At 49.2% G+C, this 12,281-nt stretch overlaps 1 protein-coding gene across 3 annotated transcripts; it reads left to right on the top strand.

The window, feature by feature from the left end:
• Window positions 1-641: 641 nt before the first annotated feature.
• Window positions 642-12,274, top strand: KRT2 (keratin 2). Of its 3 annotated transcripts, XM_036915172.2 has the most exons (10): window positions 642-721; window positions 3,056-3,239; window positions 6,452-6,666; window positions 7,024-7,084; window positions 7,860-7,955; window positions 8,632-8,796; window positions 9,112-9,237; window positions 10,009-10,229; window positions 11,321-11,355; window positions 11,451-12,274. In XM_036915172.2, the coding sequence occupies exons 3-10, from the start codon at window positions 6,635-6,637 to the stop codon at window positions 11,690-11,692; spliced, it is 978 nt and encodes a 325-aa protein (XP_036771067.2). In that variant the 5' UTR covers window positions 642-721; window positions 3,056-3,239; window positions 6,452-6,634; the 3' UTR covers window positions 11,693-12,274. The 3 variants fall into 3 exon arrangements, with proteins under 3 accessions (XP_036771067.2, XP_057342623.1, XP_036771065.2); XM_057486640.1 differs by lacking the exon at window positions 3,056-3,239 and having other exon boundaries at window positions 648-721; XM_036915170.2 differs by lacking the exons at window positions 642-721; window positions 3,056-3,239 and adding an exon at window positions 4,748-5,447.
• The last annotated feature ends 7 nt before the right edge of the window (window positions 12,275-12,281 follow it).

The following is a 12,281-nucleotide window of genomic DNA, read 5'->3' as shown; positions in this document are numbered from 1 at the left end:
TTTCTTCCACTGTCCCTCAGTGAAAGAATAAATGACAGTGGGGGTAGGTGTGTGAGTTTTCTTTTCCAAGTTTCCCCCCCGAGTTTGCTTCAGCCTTGGGGCTTTTCCTATGAATGAGCATTTGAAGCACAAAATGACTTCAGTGGACCCTTAGGGGGATGAAGTTCAACAGCTCCATTTCCCAGATGAGAAAACCAAGGCTCAAAGCCAAGGCTGTAGGCTGCCCCTAGTCCTGGGGTCAGCTGGGTACAGGGCTGCAAATAGAATGCAGGTTCTCTGACCCTCATCTAATGCTCTTTCTACTCCTGTTGATTTCCAAACCCCTCAGTCTGCAGGTGAGGAGAGGGAGGCCCAGCAAGAGAGGCAACATTCCAAGGTCACATGGCCAGTTCCTGGCACAGGGACTTGACCTTTAAACTAAACATGCTCTTCCCAGTTCATCACAGAGTTTTCCTTTTGGAAGTACTGCTAAACAGAGTCACATATAAAACTTTGAATGCCTGATGGGTTATGAAGCATGCCGGTGGCTCATAAAAATATAATTTGCATCATAAACTTTGCACATTCGAAATAAGTAACTAACTGTTCTTGCTCTATTAAACATGCACTGTTTAATTAGCAATGATTTCACTTGCTCTTTTAGAATTTAAAAAGCTTTGAAGAAGCGTTTGGAAGACTCATGGTTTTTGATGTGAAGAAAAGAAAAAAGCTGTCCAGAGAGGTTTGAACAGTTATCTTCTTTTTTTTTTTGTTCGATTCCTGTAGCAAGCAGGTCATCCAGAATCAAGCCCTTTGGCCATTCCTTCCAAAACAAGGCATCCCAGCTCTCACAGGTCCGAGAGCATCTTGAAGAGATTTGTTGCTACACTGAGGAACAGGAATCTCTTGAAATAAGAAACTGTTTGGTCGTTTATAATTCCATTTGTTTTCACGCTTTTCTTGCTCTTATTATTTTTTGGGGGGTGTGCTTCTCCACCTGCCCCCCTCCTACCATTATCCCCAGCCAACCCAACACAGGAAGCCTTGAAAGAAGTACAAGAGGTCATGTGATGGAGGCAGGTTTAAGTGATGGGGAAGGGTGAGGTGGGCTCTGCAGGAGGGAGGAAAGGAGTGAGCAGAAGGCATCTGATGGAACTCCCAGTGGGCACTTGGTACAGGGGCCACAAGTGTCACAAAGACACTTTTCTAGCTTTTTCTGTGTGATGAAGACATGTTACATGTGGAAGCATACAGGCACAAATGTCAGAGTGATATCATTAACTAGACAGCATTTTAACACCCAAAGCACATGCCCCCTAAGTTGTAGGTAGCCATGACAGAACAAGGTGCGTTAAGCTGGGGACTGACCTGGGGGCAGCGAGGCTGAGATGTGTAACTTCCCATTGTCTGGGTCAGATCTGCTGGAAATGAGACAATTCCCAATTAGCAAATGAGAACTCCATGGGATATCTATGGCCACAACAGTGGGTAAGGAAGTGACATTGTTGAGCACCTACTATGTTCCAGGCACTGTGCTGGAGGCCTCATTCCTCGATTGCTGGGTTGTGTCATTAACTCAACCAGCATGTGTTGAGGCCCTGCCATGTCCCAGGCGGTGTTCCTGCCCTCATTCCTCCTCTGTTTTGGGGTGTGTGTTGTTTCTGAGCAGTGAGCAAGGGCCTGCTCTCCTGTGGAGCCGGGTGTATATGTCCTGGAGTGTCCTAATTCCAAAACACAGTGCGGGGCTGGGTACTTCACAGTGGGGTAGGCCTGGCTGCCTGCCAGCCTGGCTTCCAGGTTACAAGCAGTCTGACCAGGGCACCTTAGACTCAGTAGCCATGGGGTTCCAGGGTTCGTGGTAAGAAATCGAGTCAACTGAAAACAACAAAATGAGAAAGAACATATTAGGTAAGAAAGGAGGAGGGCCCAGGGCTGTAACTGAGGCCTGGGTCAGCAGCTGGGAGTAAAGACTGAGTGAGCAGTTTTAAAATAATTGTTTACAAAGAATTCCCTGGAGGAGTTATTGAGCAAGTGGCTCCCGTTGGGAGCCTGCAAGCCTCCTGTGCCACCTTCCCTTGGAGCAGCTAGAACTCGGAGCTCTCTGGGGCAGCACCTGCCTGCTCAGACAGAAGGCGCCGGGCTTAGCAGGTGGTGCAGGGATGGGGCAGCAGCTGCCTGGGGAGGTTTCTGCTGCAGGCTGTGTGCAGCATGGTTCCAGTCTGTTGCTGGCTGTCCTCATTGTTTTCTGAACTTTTTTCTTAGTATGATCGGATTCTGAATGGGTTCTGGCCCATTGAGCAGCCTGAACTCAGCAGCAAGGGGCCGGAAGAGGAGGGTTTGTTGTTCTGTTTTGTTTTTGAAAGGCAAACACTTGGTTAGTGCAGTGTGAACCAGACCGGCTTGAGGGTGGATAGCTCAGTTCAGCTGATGCTTTGAGGCTTTGGAAGGAGAGACTAACTTAGCTCACTGGGTGGGGTGGGTGGTGGGTGGGACAGAACTCTGAGGCACCTTCCCGGGGTGGGGGATCCCTAATCCCTAGGGAACAGGTACTGGGAAGGCTGTGAAGACGTAAGCATTGCTAACAGCACATTTCCACATCAGGGAAAACCTGCAATTCCAAACCGCAAACCCTAGAGATGATTTTCATGTGGTAGGCTTACTCCCTGAGTGACTGCTCTGTGCTAGGGGATAGAGGTTTGGGGTTGAGATAAATCTGACCTGGCCTGCCCTACAGAAGTCCAGCGAGGTGGCTCATTGTAACACAAGAAGCTGTGCTGAGTCTGTAGGAGGTACTCATGCTACTAAGGGAGTATGAGGGGGATGTAATTCCCACGGGGAGAATCTGGGGTCAGCATTCATCCTTTTTTCCACTGGCTAAACAGTCATCCCTCTCAGCTTAGCACTGGGGACTTTCTTTTCTGCTCCACTGGCCAAGGGATGTGCTTCTGAAAACCTCTGAGGAGAAGCACTTAGGGGCCTGGGCTTGCCAGCAGCTTGTTGCAAGAAGGATTTTATCCTACAGGATCCCTGTTCTATTTTCAGAGACAGCAAAGCTTAAAACCTATTACACCAACAGGTCAGCATCCTTGTGGGATAGTGAGATCCAGAATAAATGTTCCCCATTCAGAGGTGAAGAAATTGAGGATCACAGTGGAAGTCAGCTGCAAAATCACAGCCAGAACCCAGAGCCTTAACTCCCATCTCACCCCCTTAAAGGCAGAACATGTGCTTGAGACGAGCACATTGAGATCATGTAAAAGGTAAAGATTTAAAAAATGGAAATAAAATGTTATGTAATAACTAAATTGCATGAATCCTACCTTCCACATTTAGAGAGAAGAGGAGGACTCACCCTCTTCAACTTGACCTTCAAAACCCAGTGAATGGCTCTAATCTGGAAGGGGAGGGTGCCCAGTGCAGAGTACAGGAAGGGAGACTGGGTCTGAAAGCAGGATTATAGAGCAGGAAAACATGTAGACTGTGTGCTGGCACAAGCCTAGGACATGGCAGATGCTCCACTGAGGTCCATTCCTTTTCTTCACAGAGGGACTAAGACCCCCCTGAAGCCGATGAGGTCTTGGCAGAGTTACCATGGCATAATGGGCAATTAAGGTGTTGTTCAGACATCCATAGATAATGACACATTTGGCTCTGGATTGAGGCTTTCCCCGGAGATTTCAGCTTTGTGATTTACTTGCATGATTATGATTATATAAACCAGATTGGGGAAAAAAATCAAGGAGACACATGGATTTGCTTCCTTCAGTATTCACTTATTGCACATTGGATATCTTTAATTGCTAGCTCTCTGTTTCCCCCTCTCAGCCCCACTCAGGGATGGATGGAAGATTTGGGGGAGGAGGTACAAGAAGATGAAAACTTATCAAGGTCTTGCTATTAACTAGCAACTTTGTTTAGCACATTTGTCTATTATCGGATCTGTTTTTGTAACACCCATATTCATATGCACTTAGTGACTCTATGGGACTTCTGATAGTCACCCATCTCTGGGAGCCATTGAGGAGCACAGCTTCCTAACTGCTTAGCAGAATCACTGGGCAACACATGATTACTGACTAGCTGAATCAATGTACATTTAGGTTTTAGAGCTGTATAAAGCCTTTGATTGCAACCTTTTGTTGGGTGCCCAGAGTTAGACACACTCAGGAACAGAGAAACTTTCCTTATGCCCCTCATCTTCTGGGTTTTCATATAGAAAACTGACAGAGTTGATGGTTATAAAGACTTTGGTTACAGGAATGAAATTCTCTCCTCATTGACTCTCATTCTTGGTGTGAAAGAGTCAAGATATTTTGAAAAATGACAACTTTTTTGAAGCATTGTAGGTCAACTTCTTTCTGTAAAAGGATGCTTTTTACCCCATATCGCATGTGTGCTCTGCAAAAGCACTTCCTGGAGCAGAGGGAAAAGCAAGGAGAGCTATAAAGCTGGTACTGAGGGGCCTCTGTACAGTCTCTAGACCTAGAGTCTCTCTCATCAGCTGAACTGGGTGGCAAGATGCCCAGGTCTGAGTGTTAGCTGCCCTCCCTTGGGTTGGTACAGAAGAGGGAGCAACATTGCTGAAGTTCCTTTTTCAGACTGAGAAACCCACATACTGATCTCCTCTTTTGATGATTTCATAGAAATCGAATTGCATGATAGATGCCCAGATCAACAGGAGAAATTGGAATCAAAGCAGCTTTGGGATGGAGCCTGTTAGTAGAGTTTTAATGGTTATTAGGTTGATAATCACTCACCAGGATAGCTTCCAGGCAGACCAAACCCATGCGTTAAGTGGGCCCACACCCAAGCACACCCACGCCTCGCTGGCAGGTATATAAGAGGACCCTGACAGTCTCAACAGCTGAGTTGAGTCTCCAGCCTTACCTCCTCTCAGGAATCTTCAGCTTCCCTTGCTGGGCAAAGGCATCATGAGCTGTCAGATCTCGTACAAATCTCAGGGATTTGGAGGAGGAGGTGGAGGAAGATTCCAGGGCTTCAGCGGAGGCTCGGCCGTGGTCTCTGGTGGGAGCCAGAGATCAGCCTCTGGTTTCTCCTGCCTGAGCCGCCATGGCGGTGGCAGAGGGGGCTTCGGTGGAGGTGGCTTCAGCAGTCAGAGCCTAGTTGGCCTTGGAGGGACCAGAAGCATCTCCCTTAGTATGGCTGGAGGAGGCTCCAGTGGTGGATTTGGGGGCAGAGGAGGTGGCTTCGGAGGGGGCAGTGGCTTCAGGGGCAGTGGCTTTGGTGGAGGTGGCTTCGGAGGGGGTGGTGGCTTTGGAGGTTTTGGGGGTCCTGGGGGCTTGGGGCCTGCAGGATTCCCTGGTGGAGGTATCCATGAAGTCTCTGTCAACGAGAACCTCCTGCAACCTCTCAATGTGGAAGTCGACCCAGAGATCCAGAAAGTGAAGTCTCAGGAGCGGGAGCAGATTAAAAATCTCAACAACAAATTTGTGTCCTTCATTGACAAGGTACGTCAAGAGAAGATGGCTCTGTCTGATGCTCAGGAGGCCCTCCTTCCAGGCTAATTGAAAAGCGAATGACAAAGATCTGTTTCTTTCAGATACCACTGCTGCAGTCTTACTGGCCTGTGTTACTGGCAACATCCAAATGGGAAAGATGCCGGCTTCGCGGCTACATCTTCTGTAACAGCCTGCAGATAGGAATGATCTGTGCCTTTGGGTTTATGGTTTCAGGCTAAATAAATACCACTTAGAGAAAATTTTGAAAAATCACAGAAACCTTGATATAGACAAGAAACTGGCTGGCCAGTTCAGGCCATGTGACAGAGCAGGTTTGGAAGGGATTGGGAAGACATCCTCTTCCGAGATAGTCTTCCTTTCCTTGGAAGTTACCACTCTGTTAAATCCTGGGAAGCAGAACCTGAAATATCTGCTTGGGGATGAATGAGATTCCAGCCTTCAAGGGAAGCACTCCAAGTTTCGTGACCCATAAAATCTTTATTGGGGTCACTCAGGAGTGTAGTAGCATTTTCTCCTATTTCAAAACAAATGAAGCTACGGAATTTACAAGGCTCTCAAAACCCAAACTGAGGAGCCACGCCCTCCAGCGTGCTCACATGCAGCACCTTCAGGTGCAGTGCCAGTGTATGCTTGCTTTTGTTTCTCCCAAGAATTTATGGGACCTTTGCCAGGAATTCAACTAGGATGGAAAAGGGAAATGGCCTGGAATCTTGGGAGTAGCTGCAAACAAAATAGTGGGCAGTGAAGTAGGAAAAGAAGTTCTCTTCATGGAGAGGGCCAGATGTAACCTTAGGAGTCTGTAGAACTTTTCAGCTGCAGAGGCAGAGAGCTCTGAAGCTCTGCCTGGCATTATCTGGCATCCAGCTGGTGAGGACAAAGCTGTGTAGACTGCCCTGCATCCAGAAGCTGGACCAGAGCAGACTCTGGCAGGTGTGGTCTGTTGGCAGGAAGGGCAACCGAGGGCTCATGTACTCTCCTTCTGGTCACCACAGGTGCGGTTCCTGGAGCAGCAGAACCAGGTGCTGCAGACCAAATGGGAGCTGCTGCAGCAAATCGACATCAGAAGCCACAGAGTCAACCTGGAGCCCAGTTTTCGGGAGTACATTGAAAAACTGACGAATCAATTGAATGCACTCTTGGCAGAAAGAACATCACAAGATTCAGAGCTGAACAACATGCAGGATCTCGTGGAGGATTTTAAGAAGAAGTAGGTGGCAGAGTAAACACTGAGTGAGAAAAATATTGATCTGAGTCGTTGGATCTGTCCCCCAGAAAACCACTCATCTCCCAGTTGCATTTGTGGTGATAAAAGGGAGAGGCATCTGAGTCTTTGTAGATTATTTGTGAGGAAGATATTTAGGGCTTTAGAAGTTGTGTTTTATTCACATTTGAGGGTTAATTTATAGAAAGCATCCTCATTTGAGATATCATAGTTTCAACTGAGACAGTTAAAGAGTGCTTAATATTGCCAGAGGATGAAGTATTTGGGGTGAGTCCAGTGGAAAAAGGGAAAGAGTCAACAAACTAGAACCAATATAATGGCTGTGTCCCTGGGTCCCAACAGGTACGAGGATGAAATCAACAAGCGCACGACTGCTGAGAATGAGTTTGTGACGCTTAAAAAGGTGAGAGAGAGAATGTCATGGCTGGGGTGGGAATGAGGGTGTTTTAGAGGTCCATGATGTCCAAACAGGCTGAGAAAAAGCAGTAGCCCGGGGAAGGGGTGAGGCGTGTCCATGGTTGGTTTTACTGGCAACCAAAGTGTCTCTGTAGTTTAAGTTTCTGGAGTTGTTCTGGAAATTGGCTAGAGCATTTACCACCAATAAGCTTCTTAAAGTGCCTATTGGATCATGAAAGATAAAAACACAGAGAATGCTTAATTTTTCTCCTAAAGAGCTGAGGAAGGAATGGACTTCTCTTAGAATACCTGCCGATTGATGGGGTCAGTTGTGCTGACAAAGGCTTGAGTTAGAAGGCAAGTAGGTTCTCAGCCCGGTGCCTACAGAGGCTTTGGTGTAGAAGCCAGAGAATTCGGGAGAGGTGGGCTGGACAGACAAGATGAGTTGAGGACTGCTGAAAGCCACTGAGACCATTGTGCCCCACAGTGGGAACACAGTGTCTCAAGCTGGAGGGAGAGAATGGCTCCAAAGCTTGGTCCCATTAGAGCTCTGACGGTGTCAGGGGACAGGACCAGTGAAGTGGGCATGGAGCCTGCAGCATTGTGGACCCCAGGCCAAATGGGTTCCCTTGGGGACATGGCTCCCTGAGGTGCGTGGGATGCTGGAGAGCCACTCACAGTGACTGGCTGGAGAAGGGTGGCCAAGAGAGGGTAGGACCCATACCCTGGGCAAAGAAGGGGGAGGCATGAGTTTCACCAGAGGCCCCTAACCTTCCCTGAAGGATGTGGACAATGCCTACAAGGCCAACGTGGAGCTACAGGCCAAGGCAGGCGTGCTGAACCAGGAGGTTGAGTTCATGAGAACCCTCTTTGATGTGGTAAGGAGGCTATTCCTGGGTAGATCCTTGCTTCCTACCCTTCCCACCAAAGGAAAGTCCTTCCTGTTTGGTGGGAAGTTGGCATCAGTGGGGTTTATGGACTGCCTAACTTCAACTTGCCATCATTTTGGTCCATTCGGGAGCTTCTATGGTGTAGATCTTGGGGGAGAGGGGATTTTCTTCTGATATTGTACAAGTAGGGCTCAGGAAATCCCAGGACAATTTCCCCTCACTCTGTTCCCCAAATGTCCAGCTCCCATTAAGAAGAGACTTGTTCTTTTCCGATTCCATGTACTACAGATACCAAAATGCAATATTCTCCCTGCGTCTCTGCCCAGAGGCACACATGTGACTTCTGAAACAGGAAATAAAATTGAAGGCATTTACCAGTGGCTGGTTTCCTTCTGGGGGGATCAAACTGTATTAAACTTATCAAAACAGTATAAATGGTAAAGGCTGCTAAATAGGAGGCTCAGAAGCACAGATTCCTCTCCTATAATTCTCAGGACAACCTTGACAGAGGCCTAAGAATGGTGGTTATATTGCTTTAAATGCCACCCAGTGCATGCTTAGTGTAGGAATCTGTGTATTTCCCTAAGCCTGGGGACGGGGCTGCCTCCTTACTGCCTTTGGCTGTGGGCAGGGAAGCCATGGCCAGACCTCCCGTGTGTTGCAGGAGCTGTTCCAGATGCAACAGCAGATCACCAACACCAACGTCATCCTGTCCATGGACAACAACAGGAGCCTGGACCTGGACAGCATCATCTCTGAGGTCCGTGCCCAGTATGACGAGATCGCCCAGAGGAGCAAGGCCGAGGCAGAGACCCTGTACCAGACCAAGGTGGGTATGAGGAGAGCAGGGGCCTCAGCCCCTGCCACCAGGCTGGGCTTCACCCCAGCCAGAAAATTATAAGGTTATGGGTGTTTTTGTCGAATGGAAGTTGGGCATCATTCCCAAGAAAGTGTGCCCATAGTACCCCAAATGCCCTCAATAAAAAATGGCACTGAGTCTTCTGTGGGTGTGAGATGGTCCTCCACCTCCCACGAAGGCGCCATGGCATTCAGCTCGGTTGGTCCTCCCTGGACCAGTATCAGACTTTCCTCAGCTCAAGCCAAGCTTCCTCCAAGCTGCAACTGCCCTCCTCTTCCTGCACAGTATGAAGAGCTCCAGGTTACTGCCGGGAAACACGGGGACAGCCTGAAAGAAGTCAAGATGGAGCTCGGTGAGCTGAAGCGCACGATCCAGAGGCTGCAAGGGGAGATCACCCATGCGAAGAAGCAGGTGTGGCATGGCCCTGAGGACTGGCACTGCTCCATGAGCTCAGTGGGGCTCGGTGTGGGGTGGAGGTTCTATGCAGGGGTGTGAGTGCATGTATGAGAGAGGGACAGGGGAGAACCTAGGAAACTAAGGCTAGCATATGTTGTACCCAGTGCCTCATGTGTAACATAATTTAAGGCTTATAATAAATTTTAGAGTGGTCTGAGAGCCCTTTTAAAGTAAGGATGAGGACAGGGCCAGAAATGTGTTAACCTCTGATTGTTTGCACAGTGAACAGGAACAATAACAAGGTCACTTGACTTGTGGAGAATGGCAGGTGTAACTTCCCATCTATGCTTAGCACAAGCCTTGCATTGCCTGACCATGTGATGGAGGCCCAGTGGGCTGCAGGGAGGTGGCCTGAGGCCATAGGTTAGCTTTAGAAGAGATAATGTGGGGTGGAGAGTTGACTCCCTAAGCAGCAGTTCTGTGAAGCAGTCCACATAGAATGTTTTCCTATGCAGCTATAAAATGAGGTTATGACTCTGGGCCTGTACTGTGAGGATCAAAGGTCATTATGGGGAAGTGTAAGGGCCAGTTAAAGGTGATTTGGGAAGATGATGGCCCAGAGACAGCGGCAAGTCTCAGCACAGTTGTCTTGCATTAACTCAAGGGAGACTCAGCACTCCAGGGCTGCTGATTCTGGCTTCCCACACCCTAAACACTTCTGCTTCCTCTCCCCTTCTGCAGGCAGACTCTCTGTATGAACAGAAACCTTGTCACCTTCTCTCCTAGTCTAAGAGCCTGCAAGAAGCCATGGCAGATGCTGAGCAGAAGGGAGAGCACGCTCTCAAAGATGCCCAGAACAAGATGGCTGAGATGGAGGATGCTCTGCAGCGGGCCAAGGAGGACCTGACTGGGCTGCTGCGCGACTACCAGGAGCTGCTCAACATCAAGCTGACCCTGGATGTGGAGATCGCCACCTACCGCAAGATGCTGGAGGGCGAGGAGAGCCGGTGAGCTGGTGAGGGGCCCTGGGAGGGCGGAATGGTACCCTGGCCCATGTTCCCCTCTCTCCTAGAACCAGGGCTGGAGGCAATGGTAGAGAAAGCAGAAGTGGGGCAGGGTCTTCTGCTGGCTGAGGGCTGTCATCCCTGAGTTCCCCAAGCAGAGATTCAGGCATTAGTGTACTGCCCGTAGATTCATCAATGTGGATGACTAACAAAGCAGATTAAGTTAAACTAAGCAATAAGTTAATTTTGGTCTTTTCTGAAAGAGAGAACAGAATGCTGTGAAGACAGGCTAACCCTAGACAGTCTGAATGAAACATTGGTCTCTGGGTCTGCAGGGTGAGGAGCCTCTTCTCCCCCAACCTTGTGACCCAGAGTGGGGAGATCGTGTGTTGGAAGATGCTGCCTGCCAAGGCATGACTGGCTGACTGCTCACCTGGAGCAGGTGCCAGCCTAGTTCTTTGTAGGTTTCTGGAGTGACAAACAGAACCATTTGCTAACCCCCAAAAGGGGAACCTTTCCTCCTGCTGTGGTCTGGGACCTTTGTCAGTTAGCAGCACCCCTGGTGATTTAATCTGGGAAAAGCTATCCCAGGCCACCAGCAAGCCAGGATGACAGAGCCTCTTTGCTTGGGCTGTTGCTCTCTTCTGTCTGCTAGGCCATGCCTCCATCTCCAGCTTGCTAGAGGATGTGGGAAAGATTTCAGATGAAGCAGAGGAGGGTGGAGCAGGAGGGCGGTATCAGGAGGGTGCTGCAATTCTTTCTGAATTAAACGCTCATAGTGCAGCCTCATTTCAAAATTCCTGGCATGGCTTGGATTCTGAATATCAGACTCTAAAAGACAGTTAAATACAAAAACGGGTTGCAAAGTCAGGAGTGAATTTGCTTTTTGATCATTTTTGTCAAAGCAAAAATTTGAGATGGATTGGGATGCCAGTGATGCAGAAATGTGGGGCTTGCCACATCTCTGTGATCTGGCAGCATGAAGAGGTGGGCTCTGGAAGGCACTGGGGCCTGGTTTTTTGGGTGGAAGTGGTAAAACATGTACACAGAACCCAAGTGCTCTGCCATGAGCTGTTTTCTCTCCCTCCCGACAGGATGTCTGGAGACATCAGCAACAACGTGACAGTGTGTAAGTGCCTGGGTGTGCTCCTGTCCTGTGGGTGGCGTGTGGGGAGGCAGGCTGAGGCAGTGGACCTGCTGTGCTAACACCACCTCTCTCTGCAGCGGTGACAAGCAGCACCGTTTCCTCCAGTGTGGCGTCCAATGCTGGCTTTGGAGGCCGTGGTTCTGGAGGTAGAGGATCCAGTTCTGGAGGAGGAGGCTACAGCTCTGGAAGCAGCAGTTATGGCTCTGGAGGCAGAGGACAGATCTCCAGTGGTGGCGGTGGAGGGGCCTCCAGAGGTGGCTCTAGCTTGGGAGGCAGATACGGTTCTGGAGGAAAATACAGCTCTGGAGGCAATGCTTGAGGAGGTTCTAGCTCTGGAGGAGGACACAGCTCTGGAGGTGGTTCCAGAGGAGGCTTTGGTTCTGGAGGGGGAGGGCTCTTGCTCTGAAAAGGGTGGTTCTGACTCAGGTGAAGGTTGTGGTTACAGCATGACCTTCTCTTTTGGATCAAGAGGGAGTCCCGCCCTTGACTCTCCCACTCCAGAATGTAGAAGCCTGTCTCTGTACATTTAACTGACAGCAAGTTAAACCTGTCATTCATCTCTGATGGTATTTTGGGGGAAAGAGATACCCACATACAGTTTTTGAAATTTCTTCTCTCCAATCCGATTAACTGGAGTCAGTGCCACCCTCTGCCCCCTGGGGAATAGTCTGCATTGTCTACATTTGTGCTTCCAGCTCTGCCCTCTTTCCCGGCCCCTGCTTACATTGCCCTTCTGGTGGGCCTTTTCCCACCAGGTAGTCTGTTGAGGACCTCATCTCAAAGCCTGTGTCTTTCCCCAGCACTGTCCCCAGGAAACATGTTTCTGGGTATATATCCCATCATATTGGCTCTGCACCTAAAGTGCTGTGGTCTTGGTGTCTGTACAATAAATTTCATTTGTGATTCAT

This window comes from Manis pentadactyla, chromosome 10 (genome assembly GCF_030020395.1).
Source record: "Manis pentadactyla isolate mManPen7 chromosome 10, mManPen7.hap1, whole genome shotgun sequence".
Lineage (NCBI taxonomy): Eukaryota > Metazoa > Chordata > Mammalia > Pholidota > Manidae > Manis > Manis pentadactyla.
The sequence above is the reverse complement of the archived record's forward strand: the minus strand, read 5'-3'. Positions and strand labels throughout refer to the sequence as shown.